At 38.0% G+C, this 22,215-nt stretch overlaps 1 protein-coding gene across 2 annotated transcripts in view; it reads right to left on the minus strand.

Moving 5' to 3' along the window:
- The window catches only part of LOC102687711 (CD99 antigen-like), a 29,476-nt gene extending 13,431 nt beyond the window's left edge, over positions 1-16,045 (minus strand). Inside the window, exons 1-7 of one of the 2 annotated variants that reach the window (XM_015361722.2) lie at positions 15,753-16,031; positions 4,355-4,390; positions 4,090-4,140; positions 3,070-3,105; positions 2,548-2,595; positions 2,382-2,417; positions 2,061-2,111 (exon numbers count right to left, since the gene is read on the minus strand). In XM_015361722.2, the coding sequence (XP_015217208.1) occupies positions 2,061-2,111; positions 2,382-2,417; positions 2,548-2,595; positions 3,070-3,105; positions 4,090-4,140; positions 4,355-4,390; positions 15,753-15,810 (316 nt within the window). In that variant the 5' untranslated portion in view covers positions 15,811-16,031. Of the gene's footprint in view, positions 1-2,060; positions 2,112-2,381; positions 2,418-2,547; positions 2,596-3,069; positions 3,106-4,089; positions 4,141-4,354; positions 4,391-15,752 lie in introns of both variants that reach the window. The other variant, XM_015361723.2, reaches the window with a different exon arrangement.
- Positions 16,046-22,215: the final 6,170 nt, after the last annotated feature.

A 22,215-nucleotide genomic window follows, 5' to 3' on the forward strand; every position in this document is an offset into this window, starting at 1 on the left:
TTAGTGTTAAGATGATGAATTAATTGACTTAAATAACGGGACACCCTAACAGATAAAGGAATCATTTTGGAACTTTCTATAAACTTGTACCTCAAGAACAGTGCTATTTGGCTTTTTGGGATCATGTGTTTCACACAACAATGCATAACTGATGAGAACATCAAAACATTAAGTTTTATTAGATGGCAATGTTTAATGAAAATGTCAAAGTTAATTAAACTTCCTTTCTTATAGAAGTATGACGTGAAAATTCTGAAGCGATTTTGCTTTCTGGACTTGTAATATCCGACTGTAAAATATTGTCCTTTCTATCTACCAAGAGAATCTTCATGTGTTATTATGTCTGCGATGTACACTGCACCCGGGGGAGGACATGAAAGCAGCACTCAGAGAATTATATGCCACCATTAACAACTATGAAACTGCTTACCTTGATGCTGTATCTATTGCTGCAAGGGACTTTAACGAGACCAACCTGAGGTCAGTTCTTCCGAAATATTACCAGCATGTCTCCTGCCCAACAAAGGGTGCGAATACTCTTGATAACTGCTATACCGCTATCAAAGACGCCTACCGCTCTATCCCTCGCCTACACTTTGGACAGTCGGATCATCTGTCGGTGCTTCTCCTGCCGGCTTACAAGCAGAAGCTGAAGCAGGAGAATGTGTACAGAAGAACAGTACAACACTGGACGGAGAAGACAAATGAAGTACTGCAACACTGCTTTGAATCTGTGGACTGGGCTGTGTTTAAAAGTTCATCAGCGTACGTAAGGAAATGATTTGAAAGGCTGGTCATGAGGCACATTAACACAATGATAACTGAGTGCTTAGACCCCCAGCAGTCTGCATACCGGTGTAACAAGTCCACTGATAAGGCTAGATGCTATTTCCCTGGCTCTTCACACTGCCTTCGCTCATTCAGATGATAAAGACACATATGTCAGAATGCTATTCTTTGATTACAGTTCCACTTACCCTAGTCAGAAAACATAATGACTTGGGCATCAGCACCTCTCTATGCAGCTGGATTCTGGATTTCCTGACTACCCGACCACAGACTGTGAGGGGCAATGGGAAGCTTTCTTTCATGCTCCCTGCCGTTTCCCTTGTTCACTCAAGATTGTGTGGCCAGACACAGCTACAACTCCACCTACAAATATGCTGATGACACTGCTATCATTGGCCAAATTGCCAGTAATGATGAGACAGCCTACAGGGATGAGGTCAGGAACCTGGTAGAGAGGTGCCTTGACAATAATCTCTCCCTCAGCAAAACCAAAGAGCTGGCTATCGATTTTAGAAAACAGGGAGGAAACCACGCCGCTGTTCACAGCCAATGGGGTGGCTGTAGAGATGGTTAGCAGCGTCAAGTTCCTGGGTACCTTCATTACTAATGATTTAAGGTGGCCCCAGCACGTAACTGGGGGTACAAAGAAGGCAAGACAGCACCTTCTTTCCATGGACAGTTGAAAAAAGTTTGTTTATGTTCAACTGTCTTTACTACATTTTACAGGTGCGCTACTGAGAGTGCGCTCACGTGCACTGTGTGGCATTGCAGTGCCGTTTGGCAGCAGCTTGTTGTCTGACTGGAAGTCGTTACAGGGGGTGATCATGCCAGCCAAGTCCATCATTGGAATACCACTTCCCTCTATTGTGGACATTTTTACAACTCACTGTCTCAGGAAGGGGAAGGTATTGCCAAGGACAACAATCATCCTGGTTTCTCCCTCTGGCAAGCATTATAGGAGCATAAATCCATGGACCTCCATATTCAGAGAGAGTTTCTTCCCACAAACTGTCAGATTACTGAACTCTACCCCCTACCACTGACTAAACTCGTCTATATTTCTACTCACACTGATAAGTTGTTTTCTCTTCTCACACTGCTTAACTTGCTTTTTTAAAGTTGTGTGTTATTTTACTTGTTGTTGCTGCTGTTCTGTGTATTTTCTGGTGACTGTCTTTGTATCGGAGTATACATGCAAATTAGCATTTCATTGCATTTGTGCATATGACAAATAAACTGAACTGAAGTAAGAAAAAAATGCTGCAACTCACCCTTTCCAGGGTTCTTTGGGGGAACTGCTGGTTGCTTGGTAGGATGGGGATCTAAATCAAAAGTTTTTGACAAGAACATAATGCATAACAAAAGCTGAAGGATTCTATGAGTGAAGTACTGTTTTTATTTTATTTAATACTACTGATTCTATTTTGGCATCCTTTACATTATAAAGACAACATGACATGGAATAAGATTCCAAATTAAAAAACAAGCATGTCACTATTAGTTATTCAATGATTTTATCATAGACTAAAGTATTAAAGGTACAGTCAAGGATATGCTCTGTATGTACAGTATAATATGTCATAGGAACTTACCTGGACCTCCTAAAGCATCACCGAGATCGAATTCATCTGGAACAAAAAATGTGATTAGAGAAACCTCAGACTCAAATTAGAGTAGAGGGTTAGTCCTTTTTCTACTACTGACATTTTTATACATTTGACTATTTCATTATGGCATTGTTTCATTACAAATACTTACCTCCAGAAGGTTTCTTTGGTTTAGGAGTCACTGGAGGCTTAGTGGGACCTGAAACAAAAAGTGTTTTGTATGATGAACTTCACAAAATGTTTTTCACATAGTCTGAAAGCTGACCCCAAAACTGTCTGCACTTTCAATGCTTGTTCATTAGTGAATTAATGTCTCCTGATAGGTATTAGAGAAACCATAGAGAAAAGGTTTCCAGGAAGAGATTAAATCATTGCCACAAAAAAAAATGATTTCTTACTGGCCCCTTTTCATGACACACTTTAAAGAAATAAAATATTACATTTACGTCAAGGAAATAAGTTATGTAAAATTTGATCAAAGGCAAAAATGCATTGTGGATCTAGGCTTCTGGAATTTAGAAGAGCTGGAACATTTCAACACAAATTAAAACAGAAATAAAAGGGGTACAGTAGCTGTAGTAAAAGATTACTACCCAAAACCCATGAGAACCAGATCAAGGAACATCCAAACTTTCATAAAAGTAGAGCCAGAATTACATTGAGCAGAACTTACCTGGCATATCAAAAACATCTCCAAGGTTAAAGTCACCTGGAGAAAAAGCAGACAAGTATACAACTGAAACACCTATCTGTATATTAACCTGCAGCACAATACAGGTCGTTCTCAATTTACATGCTCTTAATTTGCACTTATTCGGTTTAACACACCTCAAAAATATAGATCGTTTATCAATTTAGGGCCATTCAGTTCTCACTTTAACACACTTGGCCACAGTCTGCAATGAGTAACTTGATAGGAGTGCTACAAACAATGGCACATGCATTTTTTTCCACTACATTAAAAAGTTATTAGAAAAGACATCTGGAAAAGTACCTGTAACTAAATCTCACTAAAGCTGTAATGGATGGTAAGACCTTTGTGAAGAACAAGCAGATAACTAACATTTTTACTCATTTGTCACACTACTATGATCCAGCCATCCGTTTTCTAACAGATTCATCCAATTCAGGGCCGCGGGGGAGCCGGAGCCTGTCCCGGCAAGCAACGGGCTGGGTAGATGCTAGACAGGATGCCAGTCCTTCACAGTGCAGACACAGACACAAGCACACACACTCATACCAGGGCTAATTTTTCCCAGAAGCCAGTTAACCTACTAGTACATCTTTGGACTGTGGGAGGAAACCATAGTGCCAGAAGGAAACCCATGCAAACATGGGAGAACACAAACTCCAGGCAGATAGCACCCCAGGAACTGAAGCCAGGACCCAACACTGGGGCAGCAATGCTACACTAATCAGATGTTACAGCAAAAGAAAGTATAATAGTTCATAATGATAGATTCACTTTGCCTCACTTTGTTTCTTTGCCTTTTTTGCAATAATTCTCAATGGTAATTTATACATACTTCTGAGAGTAGTTTTCAAAGGTGTTAAAGGAGAGTATTTTCTGCAAATTAATACTGCATATAAAACCCATATGCCTTCTATTAGTAATACATTTTTTGAAATGGGATTATTCATATGAAATTTCTTTCTAATAGATATTTTCTAAAGACAAAATGCTGAAACTCACCAGTACCAGTGTCCTTTGGTGGTTTTGGTTTAGGTTTTGCAGTAACTGGATCTATAATTGTAGGTTTTAAGGAAAAACAACAAATGAAATGAAGAAAATAACGTATTTGCAACAACTAGAATGCTTAACAATTTTTTTTAATTAGATTTACTAGATTTATAAAAACAACAAATCACCTAAATTGTAATTTAAAACTTGAGAAGTAATGAAAGTCAAACCAAAGTAAACTTTAGAACAAAGATGAAAGTGTTTAATTAAAACTTACCTGAACCACCTAAAGCATCTGAAAGATCAAAACCATCTGGAAAAAAAACATATTAATTAAAAACTCAGGCACAGTGTAAAGTATATAATAAGAGTCAGGGTCTGATCCCAGGAAGCACTGGAAAAGCACTTTCTATCCAGCATTAGAGAATCAAAGAGCAAACCCATATGAAAGATGTGGAATTAGAGTCTGGGATAAACCTGCTGTCAATGATCACAGATTTAACTTTTCTGTTACTTTCAGGATGGTGTTTGCTCCATGGTCTATCTATTATTGAGTTTAGCTAGAACTGTAATTTGAGAATTTGGTTACCTTTCATAAAGAGTTCATAAATTCAAAAGCACAGGACCCATGAACCATTTATTCTGGAATATAAGTGTAGTTCTGATTCCAGAGGGTCCACAAGTTGTGTGGGTGATCAGTACCCACCCCCTCTCTTGTACACCTCCATTCTGATACAGAACAGCAGTATATCTGAATACAAGGTCCATTTCTCCTTAGCTTTTTATGAAATGGAAAAGGTGATTCTTTTTTTCCTTTATGATCCAGCAGTTCTTTACAAAAAAAGGTTGTTGACAAAAAACAAGCAGCTCTGCTTCTGAACTGTGCCACAATTATGATCAGGGAGGATCACTGGATTACAGCACTGAAAATGTGATTTTCTACACACTTTCTGCTTACGCACATATGCCAAAAACAAAATCTGAAAATAGACAAAGTTCGCTAAACTGTATAACCTTACAGTGATAAGGATGGTTATAGGAACTTTGGTTTTAATACCTGTTTCAAACATATTTTTCCAATCATGTTTAGATTGATCACAAGGTGTGACCAATTCCAAATGTGTTTTCTCTCTGCTGCAGATATTTCAGATAATGAGCAGTCTTTTCTAAAGACCGTCCCTTAGAATATGGTCATTCAGTGACCAAAACCTGATTTTGTCATGACCATCTTTTCATTTTTCCTGAAATTCAGCACATACAGTACATTTGGCCATGTCACATGGAAGTTTTAATGCAAAATTTCACAATAATATAGTTTTGAGATCTACGATGGACTGGCGTCCCAGTCTAAGGTGTACCCCGCCTTGTGCCTTTTGTTTGCCGAGATAGGATCTCTCCTGCGACCCAATAATCCATGGATTAATGGATTTTGTGATACAGCCATTTAAAGGGGTTGTTTTTGAGCATTTTTGTACCTACAGAGGGTTAATCTAAGACATTGTAACACCTACACACACTACATACATAATCTTTATGTCTTTTTAAAACAATGACCAGTTATCGTTAGAAAAAGACACACCTGGTTAAACTGGAAACTGTATTTGTGGTACTTTATAACCAATTGATTTGGCTTACAGTTTTATCCAAAAGCAACCTACAATTGCACTAATTTCTACTGTTGGGTATTTTATGTTGAGAATTTGGGTGTAAAGTAATTTGATCAAGGGTCTCAGCAGGGATTTGAACCCACTACGTTCCACAGCCTGGACCCTGACCGCAGTTCCACACTACTATCCTGAAATGTTTTTTTACAACATAATATAGCAAACATCCACAAACTAACACTTCAAGCTGCTTACAGCTAGTGTTTCCTTTGACTCGTGGTCACCAAGATCCCAGCATGAATTTGGCTGGTCTGCTGCTTGCAGACATTCTTTGGACGCTTGTCTCTTATTAGGGTGTCTCCAATAAAGACATCTGAAATATCAGCAAGATTGAGCCAAATTGAAGCTAAAAAAACCAACATGAAAATAATCTCAGCTGCCACCATTTCAGCTACTGACCGACTGTGCCACAGATATGATCTGATGAAAATGCTTCAAATATTAAGGCTCTTGCCAAAAAGTAGGACCATTCATGAAATACATAAAGAGACTGGAGATAATTCCATGGTTACAAAAGCCACAATCTGGACTGGAAAGGGGATTCTATATACTGCAGATTCCTTCATCATTTGCAATAGAGAGAAGATACATATCCAGAATCAAACTCATCACACCAATATCAGTGTGACTTCACACAAAATCCCTTGTTTCATATTTTTTCTTTGTGAGCTTCAGTGAATTTGGACCACGCTGAATAGGGACAGTCCAGCCTGGATGCCGCTGTTTAAAGCAGGGCATTTTTCAAATTCTTTTTTTTTTGTTTGGTTTTCGCTAGACTCACACCCGTGTCTCTGCCCCCTCAGACAGGTCATTGGCTTTGACCTGTGGCAAGTGTTTGCCACAAACAAGTGTTTGCCACGGCTCTTCCCACTCCCACATTCTCAAATTCAATATTAAACTGCATGCCGAATAGAAGATAACACAGCTAGGAAGATAATCCACTGTCTAAAGGGTGCACAACAGACAGATGGTAGAATTTGATAGATCCTTAGGTACATTATTAATTCATATAAGAATACAATTCAACACCTGTTAATACTGTTTGTAGTGTAAGTGCCTATAATTAAAGGCTGCGCTTCCACAACAGCAACTGCATCAGTTCTGGAAGCAAACGTTCCAACAACACATTGTAATTCGTCAAATTGAACCAAAAACACAACTTGCAACTAGAACTACCAGAGAATGGTTAACTGTGACAAACCACATTTCTCATTACAGACATTGTAGTGCATTGCCACTACTTACCAGTCTACACTTACATAAACCTACGCCCAAAATTTTTAGGTTTCTGTATTTTATGTAAATTTGTGGTTTAGAATGTATCTTAATTCTTCATCTTATAAATATTCTTTTATGTCCTTCTATCAAGGACCTCAGAACCATTGGTACTTGTATTAGTTCTATGAAATGATAAACTATGCTCATGTCACAGGAAATGCTAGCCTTTAGGAAGGAAACTGTGACTACTTCAAAGCTAGAGCATACAGTAAGTCATCTTTACTTTAACTTGACTAAAAACGTCTTCCGGTTAAATTTAACCCTTTTATTCAAGCCCCTATGAATCTGCTAAAGTGGCTTCAGATTAAACTAATCCTCCCTGCATTATACCACACGCAAGTTTATTCACAGCTTCTGCAGATCAGGCACATTGTGAGTCACAACATAGAAACCCAGCCACTACAGCATGAAAAACAAGAAAACAACCCATGCCACAGGCAAGTACAAAGTCTTAAATAAAGTATATGGAAATCTACAGGAGTAGATGTTTATTGAAAAAGAAACATTTATTACAAAATAAAGTGGCAGCTTTTTTCCCAGGTTAACAACAATGTTTACTAATTTACAGTAAATTACAGCTTAGCTAATAGTAATTATAAATGGAACTGTATGAAAATCAACAGAAATTAACATAAGGTTAAAGACATACTTTCCAGATCTTAAACCTAACACTTCCATAACCCTAACTCCACTACCTTACAAGTGCAATAATATAAAAAGATTCCATTTACATATTTTACAGTTCAAATTAAAAATGTTTTTTTATCATTTAAGACAAAGTTGTTCAATTTTAAGCCTCTGTAGGTCTTTGTTCAAGAACACTTCAGGTTTTCAAATGAAGACTCCTGAACTAGAATGCCTGACTAGTCTTCATTAGTCATATACTGTAACTGTTTACAATCACGTTGTCAAAGCAATGTTGTCAATAACCACTCCCCGTCCCAAACTAAGAATTCACTTCTCTCAATTTGTGTAAGTCTTAAATCTAAAGATGCAAAATGCAACTATGCAAAACTATAAATGAATCCTGTGCCCTCATACACTACATTACACAAAGTTAGCTTTCAAACAGTCTGCCTGTGGTCGACCATGACCCACTTTTCTCAATGTACAGAAACTTCTGCAGGAAGAAGCAAGTGAAATAGTCACGCGAGCCGGAAATATGTAGTACACAGAAGAAAAAAAATACAGTTACATTATGTAAAACTGTCCTGTGATTAATAAAAACCATGATTGCTGGATATTTTCTGTTAAAGACTTCAATATATACAGTCATTGTACTGCTTTTGTGCAGCTTGATGTTCAGAGGTTTTACAAGGGAAACATAAGGACTTTAGACATTTATTAAATTTATTATTAAAAAGGACAACTCAGGAGTACCTTACTTGTCCTTTCACATGACAGTTAACACTCATCTAACTCAAATCTGAACCAAACTAGCACAGGTAGCAGTGAACATTTGTGCTAGTGCAACTCCATTTCTTAGAAACAAATACGAAAATATTAACTGTTAAACATGTTATGCAGCTGCTTTATCCCGTTCTTCTTGCATTATTTAAAATACTGTTGTCAGCTATCCCTAAGTATGCTCCTAAGAGCTTCCATGCTCAAACAATTCTTATAATAAGAGCTTCAGTTCTCCAGCACTGTAAACAGCACATGATGGTGACCATCTTCTGCCAGGTTAGCACCCACATTTAAACCATCAACAGCTTCAAGCTGAAGGGCAAACTTGCTGTTCAAATCCTGATTTGAATTATCTAAAGTAAACAAGGAATGAAAATATTATGTATCTGCATTAATGGCATCTGTGCCTAAATTGTCACGAACCGCACTCTGTCACACAAGCACCATCGCATTCCCACGTGCAGCTAGCACTCACGCCCTAATTAAGCTTACACTCTTTTTCCGATTTAAACCCCCCCTTCACATCTTGCCCTAATCTCGCTATTGAGGACTTCTCGAGAAGAGCTTACCCTACGTACCATTGTTGTTCTACTTACTCGGCTTTTGACTTTTGCTCACAAACCTCGGACTGCTCCTTGCCCAGCGATTCGGACACCTTCTCTCGATTACTAAGATTCAACCCCCTGACATTAATTTACACTTCAATCTAAATGTTGAATTGTATTCACTTTTAGGACTGAAAACAATATCTAACAAACTTTGCCTGTGACACCTGATCACCTGGGAAGCAATCAATTGAGTTCACATGGAGAACTAACAAAACAATATTTGTTTCAATACAAATGCACACAAGAAGAACACCTGATAGAAAATACTATAAAATTGATAGAAATTATGCACGTTATGACATATTTAGGGTTTAATCTATTATATTCTATAACTAATTCTGGTTCTCTTTCTATCCTCATTCTTCTTGATCTCAGTGCTGCTTTCGACATTGTTAACCATGATATCTTATTTTCTTGTCTTGATACTGTGTTTGGAGTTTCTGACATTGCTCTGAAATTGGACTCATTGAGTCTGGTGGTATTTACATGTTTCCACTCGTTCAGCTTTTAAGATCACATGGCCTCAATTATTATTTCTACGCTGACAATACTCAAATCTACATCTATACCAGACCTGACACTGATGTGATTGTTCTCTCAAATTGCATATCTCACATAAAAACATGGATAACTCCAAATTTCCTTCATCTAAACTATGACAAAACTGAGGTCATGCTCATCGGTACCCCCCATCAACTTTGTAAAGCCAATGCAGAAAGCTTTTCTGTGGATAGTACTGTATTCAGTCAAAATTGTAAACCTGGGGTAATATTTGATTCAAGCTTGATGTTTGACCCACATTTGCAACATATTGTCAAAACATTGTTTTTTCACCTCACTAGACTACATCCTATGTTATTGCTAACTGCTGCTGAAAACCTGATCAAGCATTTGTCTTTTGCCGTATTGTAAAGCTGTAATGAGCGTTGCAATGCTCTACCTGCTGGGGATTCTAAATCCACATTGAACAAACTCCAGTATGTCCAAAATTCAGCAGACAGAATCCTGACCAGGTGTAGTGTAAGCAACGGAATTACTCCTATCCTGATGTCCTTGCACTGGCTTCCGGTTAGGTTTAGTGTCACCTTAAGGGTCTGCATGGCTTGGCACTTCAGTACCTGCCTGAGCTATTATTGTCCTACTCTCACAACCTTTGCTCTTTTAATTCTGGTTTACTATCTGTCCCCCAAGCCCGTCTATGGGTGACCAGGTCTTCTCCTTTTCTGCTCCAAAGCTCTGGAACTACCCCACTGATATCAAAGAGTCACCTTCCCTAAGCTCTTTTAAATCCAGACTCAAAACCTTCATCTTTAGAAGGGCCTTTACTTAACTGGTTCTGTTATATACCCATTTGCTCCTATCATATTCAGTACCCCCATCTACTGTCTCCTCTCATTGTTCATTTTCTTTGTGTATATATTGTGTATTTTTTGTTGTTGTCATTCTGTAAAATGTTTTGATAAGCCAGTTTTAAAGGTGTTATATAAAATTATTTTTTATCATTATTATCGCAAATTTTTAGAAATTTTGAATTGAGCAAAAAATTGTGAACTTTGTGATCTGCTTGCAGACTTACAAATACTTCTTGAAGTCGGGAACAGTATTTCCATTGCATTAAAAGAGATGTATTCACTGCTCATTTACAATGAAATGGGGCCTTTTCATGTCACTGGAAGTTTTTGTTGCCCCATACTGAATCAAAGAATTTGGCACTGTGCATACTTGGAAATTGTGTATTTCGTCATGTAAATTGTAGGTTTTACACGTTAATGTGTACATCTCGCTTTCATTGAGATGTGAAATGTGCTCATCAATGTCATTTCTTTCTAACCCCAAAACATAAAAAAAGGTGTTTCAGTTCCCCTTTAATATATTCATATACATCAGCCACAGAACACAACAACTTTGCAGATACGCCTCTCTTGCTTTTCACATTCTCATTAATTGCCTCTCTGTGAAAAAACAATGGCAATTCCTGCCTTTAATCTAATAAGCGGTCTAAACTTCCTGACAGGTCTCCATTTCAATACGCCTGACCTTGCACAGATGTTGAGAAAGATATTGTTACAGCTATGGAGGTTGCTGTTGAGGTGTCTCCGGATCTAGAGACAATGGTCAACATCTAGCTAGTATTAACATTTGCAGTTCTGGGTTTCAGGGTAAAAAAGTATAGAAGAACAAGATTTTTACTGAGCTGTAAGACACAATGATCAAATGGAATTGGAATGTTTTCTCCGTTAAATTATTTGTAAATTATTAAGACTCATCAACTGTGTAGGAACACAGGGCAAAAGACAGAGAAACTACAGAGAACACACAAGAGAGGAGGAGAGAAATGACAGAGAGAGGAAAGAGAAGAGAAGAGCTGAGCCAAGTGAAGGGACCATGTTCAAATCATCCTTAAACACCAGATTCAATATTCACTATTGGAACCTTGTGTAAGAGAGCTTGCTGTACTGTTTATAAAGGTAACTCTGATTTACTGTACTTAAAAAATCCCCAAGTTAAAAATGTTCTATCCTGGTTAGAGGATATATTGTTTTAGAATAAGGAGATAACATTCCATTCATCTTTGACCCTTTGATTTATCTCTAGGTAATAGTGTTTGTATTTGCTAAATACAAACACTATATTATCAGATTTTATGTTTCTACAAGGCATTGTTGCATTAGAAAAAAAAATCAAAAGAGTGACTTATCCAACAGATACTTTAAACTATAAGTGATCCTTCAGAGAGGTGATTACTTTACAGGTTCATCTGAAGCATTAATGTTGATTCACTGATCCATATAAAATAAGCAACATGAGAAACAAAAACAGCTACTAGATTGAAATGACAGGAAAATGTGACTCAACTGTGATAATTTACAGTCAGGATCTGTGTCAGTGTGTGAGCTGCAAAGGGACAAGTAGAGTTTAATTCCACATTGAAAAGGAGAAAGAAGGGAAAATTGATTTAATAAGGAGTTCATGACTACAAAAATCAAAATAAGAGTAGTAATGCTATGTTTTCCAAGACATCGAAAGTCTTTCCACAACACATAATTAATTGCAGAATTACGAGGACAAAATGCAATCTACAAAATAAGGCAAAGACCAGAACAGATTAAATTTTCAGCCCATATTGGGAGACTTAACCTTCATCAAGAAGATGCCAAGATAAAGGAATGCCAGCATTAAACCAGACATTGCTTGCTAAACAATGGAACATAAATGAAATGTAAGGTTTGGCAGAGCTGGTTATCCCACAGATCTTTCACATTCTGCAGAATGTAGAAATTTAACGGCCGCTCAACCCTTTCCCATATGGCATTAGGAATTCTAGCATGCGATCTATCCCGATGCTCCAAAGACAAAGAAAGAGGCATCACAGAACTAAAACAGTTCCCTCGAGGTGCACGTTCATTTTAAATATTGACAGGCGACCTTGAAGAGAGTGGAAAAATGAGCCCATCTGATCATGTTAATGGTTTATCAGTGTTATTAAAGCCATTTACTGATGATGGCCAATACAGAAAAGCAATCCACAATACTGAGGTGTCTGAAGTATTTGACCTAGTGTCACAACCTATAGCAATTGGCTCCACCGCAAACTAAAATGGTAGTGTTGCAGACATTAACCAAAACCATCAAAAGAAGAGCAGGAGAAGCAGGGTTTGGCCACATACAGTACACAGTAACTATATATGCAGCTGGGGTGGCCTAAATATAACGGTATCTGCAGCACAGAGCAATGCTGAGCATTGCTAACTGACACAGGAATAGAAATCATGGATGAACCAACAGCCTGAGCTCTGGGTTCCAAAAACAAGGCAAAGAACAGTGGCAGAAGGGTCACCCCTGAAATGAGCCTCCAGAAATGGCAAACTGTTAGGAACATAAAACTTTTATGTCACTTATCTTCCTGAAACATGTTATGCTACTCATGTTCCTACCATATTTGCTCTGAAACCTTTTGCAAAGTAATGCACAAAATATTAATCCTAGACTCTGTGATCCCAGACTCTCGTGATCCACAATCTCAGACATTTATACAAAGCTTTTGTTTGGTGCCCAGAAAAACAAAAGGACAGGACGAAGGCATGCCTATAGCCACATGAATGATGTGGAGGAAAAAACGAGATACCATTTAATAAGGCCTGTCAGATTGCAGTGTACAAACCTACATACAACTTGGCATCAGAGGGAATCGGAGAGATGGGCTCACAAAGAGAGGGGGGATCTTTGTCTTTTGCAGCTAAACTCTAATTATTTAGAATTACAGCAAAACATTTTTTACACTGAAATTTATTTCTTAAAAACTATTTTCAAGATAGTGCAAGATGCAAAACACTAGACCATAAAAGGAAGAACATTTTAAAACCTTTACAGGATAGGAAGTAAGACACTATAATCCCTTTGATCGACTCTAAAGGAACAGTAATGACTTACTGTATGAAATGGCGTTATTTCTAAGTTGTTCTTATGTTGTTGTTTTTTTAATGAGAAAGACACATTTTAAGCCATGCTACCAATTGTTCTACACTAGAAAACATTAAGCAGAGAAAGGCCCAGGTATGTGACCTATGGAATGACCTAGGTAAAATGCCTGTGAGTTATCTAAATCTATCCACTGAAGCATGCCTGCCATTTGCACTTAAACTGTTTACTGTCCAGGTCATCTGATTTCTCCCATTAAATCACAGTCTGAAGTATCCCTCATCATAAGCAAAGAAAGTAGTAGATATCATTAACTTTCAAAGTTCTAACAATTTAAACAATTCTCAGGACTAGAACCCAGGATACTTCCATAGACATTAATAAGTGTCAAACATATCAAAAGAGAATACAACAAATACTAGAATATTTTTAGAACATTGACTTTTCTTAACACGCCTTCTGATAATGGAATGTGTAGTCAAATTCATAGCCTTAGCTCTGTGGCACTCAAATGAAATCTTTTGATTGTTTTTTTTTTATCTTCTCATGCCACATAGACATACAGTACAGTACATTCCAAGATCAGGAAGCAAGACAACCATCTAAATGTGAACACTGACCACAAAGATTAATAGAACAAATACACAAATACATAGCCTACAACCTAATGCCAGGGGTGATTTTCTTCAGATATTTTCCTTGGGCTAATCACGGTACCAATAACACTGGGAAATGACCCAAAACCCCATAATAAACTGGCGTTGTGTCTGTAGTATGCCGAGAATACACATGTAGAACCTCACACAAGTTCACTAAAGACTGTTCCACAAAGCTTACCAGCCACACCTAAGTGCCAGTGCGCAAGACTGCAGGGTTATGAAAGCCCTCAGGCTCATGAATCATCCTGAGGGTGGAGTCACTACAACACCCAGCTGGCTGACTCAGGTTTCTTTAATTGTCTTCAGACCTTCATGTCTCATTTTTCCCAGTCACTGGGTAACTATTGGAACAGCTTTAGTCTAACAAGCAAAAACAAAACAGAAAAGGGCAGAAGAGACTTGATGAAACTATATTAAATGAACTAAAAAGGCTCATCTCATGATCTGTTGTACTGCTGAAAAACAAAATCACAGCACATTGTGATTATCTTTAAAGCCAGGGATTTTAATATTTTTTTTGTCATTAAAGTGTTTAATGGTATCAATATATGTTAATGATTTATTTAAATGTAACAACCAAGTGTATGCCAGCTGCTGTACGTCCTAGCCCATTCGGAAATGAGAAACTGAGTGAAAACGCTTTTAATGCTTAGGAGTAAAAAGGTTTTTCTGCATCTGTATGAGTCTCATGTGTCTATTCAGTAATGCAGGCACTTGTGTTTACAACGTTTTAGAATTACTTTTGTTAGACATGTGAACTATTGTACTCCGCAAATACCAAAACGAGCTGATCTCCCGAAAAGCTTCGAAGCGTAGTACCAACAAATGAGTGAAGGTTAATGTTTATTTACTGATTATTCGCACTGATATATCGCAACTTGAAACCGTGCTCACACAAGTTAAAGGCTCATCACAAAAGGCACACGTTTCCTCGGACCGAAAAGCTTGTTGTCTCCAGTTGTTCCAGTCGGCAAATGAAAAACGGTCTTGTTTCTAGAGGCCTAAATATTGACTCTATAGCCCCATGCAAGTTGGCAGACTCGTAGCACCAAGGGAATCTGCAGTGCTCTCCCTGCGTCCAACTGCTGTGCTGTGGGGGAGATTCGGTGTGGACGTTTAAATATATACGAATAACCAATGTTACTGGGTAAAAATGAAACTTTCTCTTCAATAAAAACATGACTGAACTGGTCACACCTCTTTGAGCTATTCGTCTCTGCCTCAGCATGCTGCGTACTTCTCGGTACACGTTTTTAACTTATATACAGGGATGTTTACACGCACAAAACCGCTTGCAATAACCTAATCTAAATGATAATAATCTAAATATGTATTGTATGTTTTTAAAATATAAAATATATTCCGATTAGTGGCGTCGTCAGTTTTTCAAGATACTTCTTACTTTTCTTTGGGAGTTCTCCGTGCAAAACCCATGTAGAGAACTGGTAAAACCCCCGAGGCATGACTTCAGTATGAAGTTATTTTTATAACTACAGCAACGGCTGAAGGCAGTGGAAAGTTTGTATTCATATTCACTCTTATGTGTTATTCATTGTCCTTAAGTACATTACGTTTCAATGACAAAAGTTAAGAAAGATGTCTTTTTATTTTTCATATATTGATAAACTCCAAATACTCACCTTGTCCTTGCGCTACGATTGTCAGAATTGCGAATAGTAAAATCCTTAAGTACTTCATTGCCGCTTTGTAAAACTTAGAAATATAAAATAAAATCTAAATATGCATAAGTAATGCTTTGAAAAAAAAATACTCCCAGTCCTTGCCAACAAAGCTGTGACGCTTTCAAAAACAAACTTTTGTCAAACAAAGATGAAACATGAAGCGGGAGCTGGTAACATTCAGTCCTGCTTACCTCCTCCACCCAAAATAAAGACAGACCGGTTTATGACCCAATCGCAGACATCTATGCCCACTAAACTCGTCAGTCAGTGGCTCCACTCACAGACGGGTAAAACTAGGAAGGCGTTGCCCCGGCCTCGCCCTCTCCAAAAAAAAAGCCCCAGGTATTTCGGTTCACAATGTGAGAAATACCTACAGCACATTTAATACAGGTAGCAGCTGCTTACGCAGGGTCAGTTTTAACAAACATGAGGAATTAGCATGGAGATGCCTACTATATACAGTAGTACTGTGCAATCTCGGGATCCCCGGGTTGTACACTGTTTTCATTGCGTTGCGATTAACCCGAAACACGTTAAATGTTCTGTATGATCAGAAATTGTTGGCAACGTTTTCTGTAAACAGTTCCATAAACAGTTCTAAGTCGTGTTTTACTGTCTCTTTGCAGTTTATGGGAGATGCAGACATTTGGGATGGCGGAATATTAAAACTTAGAAAAAACTCGACGACGGAGAATATTTTAATTTGGGCAGGGCACAGTGAACTGCTTTTTGAGAGACATTTCAGAGCTCCTTCTACAAACGTCCTGCAATATGTCCATATAGACATACGGAGCACAAACGAGGGGAAGCACCTTTAACACCGTTAATTTAGTCTAGTAGACTGTATTTTTATCTATGGACTTCCGTCTCCTCTTATTATTTTTTAAATTTAATACTTAAAGAATTTGACAAGGATACAAAATGTTCCTCCTGCGCAAATTCTAAAAAAAAAAAATTAAAACAGAGACTCCACCGGAACTACAGTAAATGCTGAAATACTGTACACGAGTGCCCTGCAAATACCTATCGGAATGCTACATCTTTGACATAAATTTTAATTACTGAGTGGGATAGGAGTCCTGCGATTGGCCTCGAGGACTCCTTTTTTTCGCGTTGGGGATAGTCTAGCCGGGTGTAAGAAAGTGAAGATGCTGTTTGAATAATAATTGTCAATGTACTCAATGCAAAGTACTCAAAAGACGGCAACACAACTAGAAGTTCAGCCTGGGCACGAAAAACGCATCTTTCTAAATCCGACATCCCATCTTGCTCTTGACACTTTTGTTGTAACTATAGTGAAACGTAAACAATAGCAAAAGACAATCGTTTGTTACAGGTATTTTTAAAAACTGTTAATTGCATATGAACTAAATTCTGTATGAGCCTATAATAAACGCATTGCGCTTCTAAGAAACCCATTTTTAAGTGGTCAGCTTGCTTTTCACTTTTTGATGTTATGTATCATGGATAGTTATTAATTCAAGAAATGGATAAGGCAGTGTTCAGCCTAGATATAATGTATTTTATACTGAATCACCCATAAATATATATGCCCAGAAACACATGTTGACATGAATACTGCACACTATAAATAAAAGTAATGGTTACTAAAGCACAGTAATGCTGGCATGTTTTATACTCCCTTAACTTCTGTCGAGGGCGGAGGAGTTCTGTGCACGGGTGCATTCTTTAATACATTTAAAAAGCATGACTCATACTCATATGTCTTAAAATGGTTTTATTCATTTATAATCCACTAGACTGATGACTGTTTTGGAAACACATGAAAAAAACAAGCTTGAGAGAAAGAGAACAAATATGGGAGGAGACTGTTTTTAATGAAGCACTTTCAAGATCCAAATGTCCTTTATAAAAACATGACCTGAAAGTTTTTAAAGAGGAAGGATAACCTTCATTTATTTAACTTGTCCAACACCACCTCCCTACTGCCTGTCGAAGAGCTTTCACTGTGTTGCGCTGCAAATTGAGATTCAGCGTTGTACAAACAGGATATTAAAAAGATTCAGGTGTATCTGTGTTCCATAGGGAAATTTTAACTGTCCACACCAAATGACATGAGAGACAACTGGACAAAAAACAAATGAACTGGAGAGGTGAATATCTTTATCGTTTACCATATTACTCATTTTTGGATGGTACAAGTTATACAGTACTTATGCGGCAGTGACCGACACAAACGGACGGTTCTGTTCGGTTTCTCGAATTCCAGATGGATCGTAAAAGGCAAAGTCGCTCCTCCTCCTGTTAGGGATGAGCTGCCGTGACTCGGGCCCAGGTGATGTCTTTCAGTCGTTCACTCATCGGAATTCCAATTCAATTATTACATTGAATAAACTTTATTGGCATGATCAATGAATATACAATTAACACAACATCTATAGACATTTACACATAGACATATGGTGCACTACTGAGAGACTCAACGTTCCTCAGGCTGTGACAGAATATCACATACTGGGCTGCCAGTTCAACTGAGTTCTCTTCCCCCTCTCCCAGTAGGATTGGGAGCTGTTCTGACGCTGGCAGGTGTGGGAACTCTGGGATTAGATTTGTTAATGTGGGGAAGAATGTTTGTCTAATCCCAGACTATCTGTCACAGTGCAATTTAATCAACATCGTAAATCCAAAACGATTCAAATCATCATTCGTTTCTTGCGATGTTGCTGAGCTACGAAGACAAAGGTTTTTGTATTTCCTCTGATCTAATGAATGTGAAAAGATGACAGGTTTCAGGCTCAAATTTCGGATCGACTGTGTCCTGACACAGCAGATGAAGCTCTTAATGAACAAGGACAAATAAAATACATGCAGAAAACATTGCAGAAGGCTAAAATCAAATTGTTTGATTCTTTTATTAAATTAAATCTCAAAGCATCACAACTCCTTTCCAGGCGTGTGTGTCATTATGGTATTTTTTATTTGCATCTACTGTAGTTCAAAAGTTTTTTTTACCTTCTTAAACTACAGTACCATGGGCAATTTCACCAAAACTTCCTAAAATTGGCGGGGCGAGTGTACGAATAAGAATAGAGTAGAAATAGCCAGCTGCTATGTTATCACTATAAAATTACTACAGTTCATGTTTATCTTTCCAGTATTATAATATGTCACAGTTATTTTAATCTTGTATCTGCATATGCTTTATCCCCGTGCAGTTAAATGTCAATTTGTTTTCATGGAAGCTATAATACGCCACCTAGTGGCGTTCCAGGACTAGAAAACCAGGTAACTGAATCCAACCTATTTATTTTTAAACTTGCCCATTTGGTCAATGACAGCAGGATCCTTATATTCTCAAACAACATAAATGATGCATTTCAGTGATGGAGATGACTAGTTTATTCATTTAGTATTCATTTTAAACCTCAAAACGGTACATTAACTGTAAATATATTGTTAAATGCATTTTATTACAACAAATGAGAGCCATAGTTTCTTCTTCTTTGAACAAATATGAATCATTATTATTATTATTATTATTATTATTATTATTATTATTATTATTATTATTATTCACATAGTGGAATTGCATTATTGTACCACATTTTAACTTTATATTCATAGTTATTGGGCATTTTCGAAAAAAAATGTTCTGTGTGTCTAAGTTTTACAGCTCAAAGACGAGTCACCAATTCCTGTACTTTCCAGTACTTTCTCATTCTGCCTAAACATTTTCCAGTCGTACTTTCTTTGACAGGTAAAGAAAACGAGGAATAATGTAGTGTTCCTATTAATTACCAGTTAGGTTTTGTTTGTAGCCTACGTGCCGTATTTAATTTTTTGTTCAATATAGAGGGGATGAATTAAAATGTCGAGAGACTTAGGTTAAAAAACTGCAACTTTTTAGAGTCTACATCGTGGAGACACACAGAGTCTACTTTGGCTTGGAGGTGTCGTTTCTTGACGTACTGCGAACAGGAGACTGTTCAATGCCATGCACCTGCTGATGCACGCTTGTCTGGGTTGTGGTGCAGACGCCTTGGAGTGTTTCGACACAACATTGTGTCGCGTGCTGACAGTGCGCCGTTTGTGCACACCTTTGGCACGTTTAAGAAACCTCCGTCACGTGCAGTCGACAAGCCGCTTGGAAGAGCCCCTTTGCAGAATACTAATCAACCTGTTTCACATCTCCGCGTCGCTTCAGCATCTTCCAGAGGCGAAGCAGAAGAGCGCAACAACAGTCGACCGCAACTTTTACGTTTTCTTTTCGAAAGATCAAACTTTCATGGATTCCATTTTTAAGAAAAGCGCCGTTTTCTCACTACTTCTGTCACTAAAACGAGAACACGGTGGTTTTACACTGGGGGAAACCTGGCTGTTGTGCAAGCGGTACTGGCAGATTTGCAAAGCAAATGAATGAATGAATGCCGCCAGCAAGGATTGTCACTCGTGGATGATGCATTGCTAATGGACAAACGGGGATCTGTGGCTTTTGACGTTAACGATGTTTTCGAAGAACCGCGGCGTATCTTCTTGACTTCTCAAGTTGGCACGAACCAATGCAGATACTAAAGGTTGTCTGGTCTTCAGTTGTAACAGCCGCTGTCCATCATTGCGCTGATAAGTGTTGTAAATAGTCCTCTTCTCCCGCTGCTCTGGTGACATGCAGTCTCTCATATCTCCGGTGACCAAGGCTATTTTGGTAGCTTTGTTCATTTTCGCCATCCTGCTTATTCTTTACGTGATTTTGTGGTATATATGCCGGGACGTGGATTGTGATCACGGGATCTGATTTGCGGAAAATACATAATACCTTGACATTTCGGAAAAGACAGAGTGACCCTGGTAAGTCCAAAGGCATGTCTCTTCTTCTAACTCCAATACTAAGCTATTGCTTACTAGACTAAACTGCAATTTCAGGATTTAAGCGACTCAAGTGTGCGTGTTACAAGATGCAGTTTACACATATGATATTCTTACAATATAATATCATGGGTCTATTAACACCTTAACACGAAACCATTGCTATATTGTTTAGGATGCCTTCAGACAGTGTTATAATACGTTGTGCCATTCTCTTCGTGCAAAATAATAATGTGCATGTACACATGGATCGGATACACTTCTCCTTTCTCGACTGCGTCGCCGTTTTATGTACATTTTCCGAAGAGTGGTTTATTTTTATTTGGTTTGGTTATTACTGTTTACACGTACAGTATCACACTAGGCGCAATAAAACCTTAAAAGGTAAACTAGCAGGAAACCCACTTAAAAGGAACAGTCGTGTAAATAACTACAGTAGCCTACTACACAGTGCGATTCATGAGAATGTGATGCTCTACAAGTGAAAAACGATGACCCGAATATTGTACTAATATTTTTGGTGCATGCAAGAAGCTTGCTCCCTTTCACGCCGGCAGTTGTTATAGATTAGTACAGCTTGCTGTATATATACACATTTATGTCTGTGTAAGTACATGCCTATTCTTATGCATAACCCACACGCATCTTTTTACAATATTGTATCTTTTACGCCCTGACATTTAATACTTTTTGGACACATTTGTTCTTGACTAGATTAAAGGACGGCACGTAAATTTCCAGTCAATCCAGAGCCCATCGGGCGCCGCAGAAAGTTAGCTCGAGACTCCAGGGAACTGGAGCGACCATTGCAAACCTCGATTCCACGGGCTGTATCATCACACACCAGGTCTCTTGGCTTCTTTGACACTTCGATTGCGTTAAATGTGTTTTTCTCCTTGCTGTCGGGCAATTTTCTGCTCCCTGGCATGATGAGATATAATTTGCTGCACGTTAACAAGTGACTGTTGCATGGGCGCAATGTTTTTATTTTGTGAGGACTATTATTCCTGTCCAGGATTACTTTTTAGGTGCCTAAACGAAAACTACATTTCTGCTATTATATTGAAAATAATGCATCCACTGCCTGTTCCTCTAACCATAGGTGTTTTGTTGTATTGCTTTATTAAAAATATGATGTCCGGATTGTTAATATCATCATCTGCAGTAAGTCATGCCTTTACATGTACTGTGTTTCATAGTACAGTAGTTAGAAATAATACAGTCCAGTGCGAGAATGCCCTTTGTGAGCCGATGATTATGTGCCGTAGCGTACGTGAAGTGAATGCTAAACGTCTCCATGCATTTTTTGCTTTACCGATATCGGCTGAAGTGGTAGCAGTAAATACAGTACGTTCAATTCAAACCGTTAAATAAAAACTGGGTCATAAGTGTGCTCGACGCTCCATGTAAAGCGAGAGCTTGCCTATAAATATTTTCTCAATGTAGATAAATTAAATGAATGTTTAATTTAAATAAATGCTGAGAACAACCTGAAGGACAAATAAAGGACGGGATTAAAGTGATTCTCATCTTCATGTTAGTATTTGAGGGAAGCATACAGGTTTTCTCGGTTTAGTAATTTAAAGTCAAATGTTAT

This window comes from Lepisosteus oculatus, chromosome 13, assembly GCF_040954835.1.
Source record: "Lepisosteus oculatus isolate fLepOcu1 chromosome 13, fLepOcu1.hap2, whole genome shotgun sequence".
NCBI classification, from domain to species: Eukaryota; Metazoa; Chordata; class Actinopteri; order Semionotiformes; family Lepisosteidae; genus Lepisosteus; species Lepisosteus oculatus.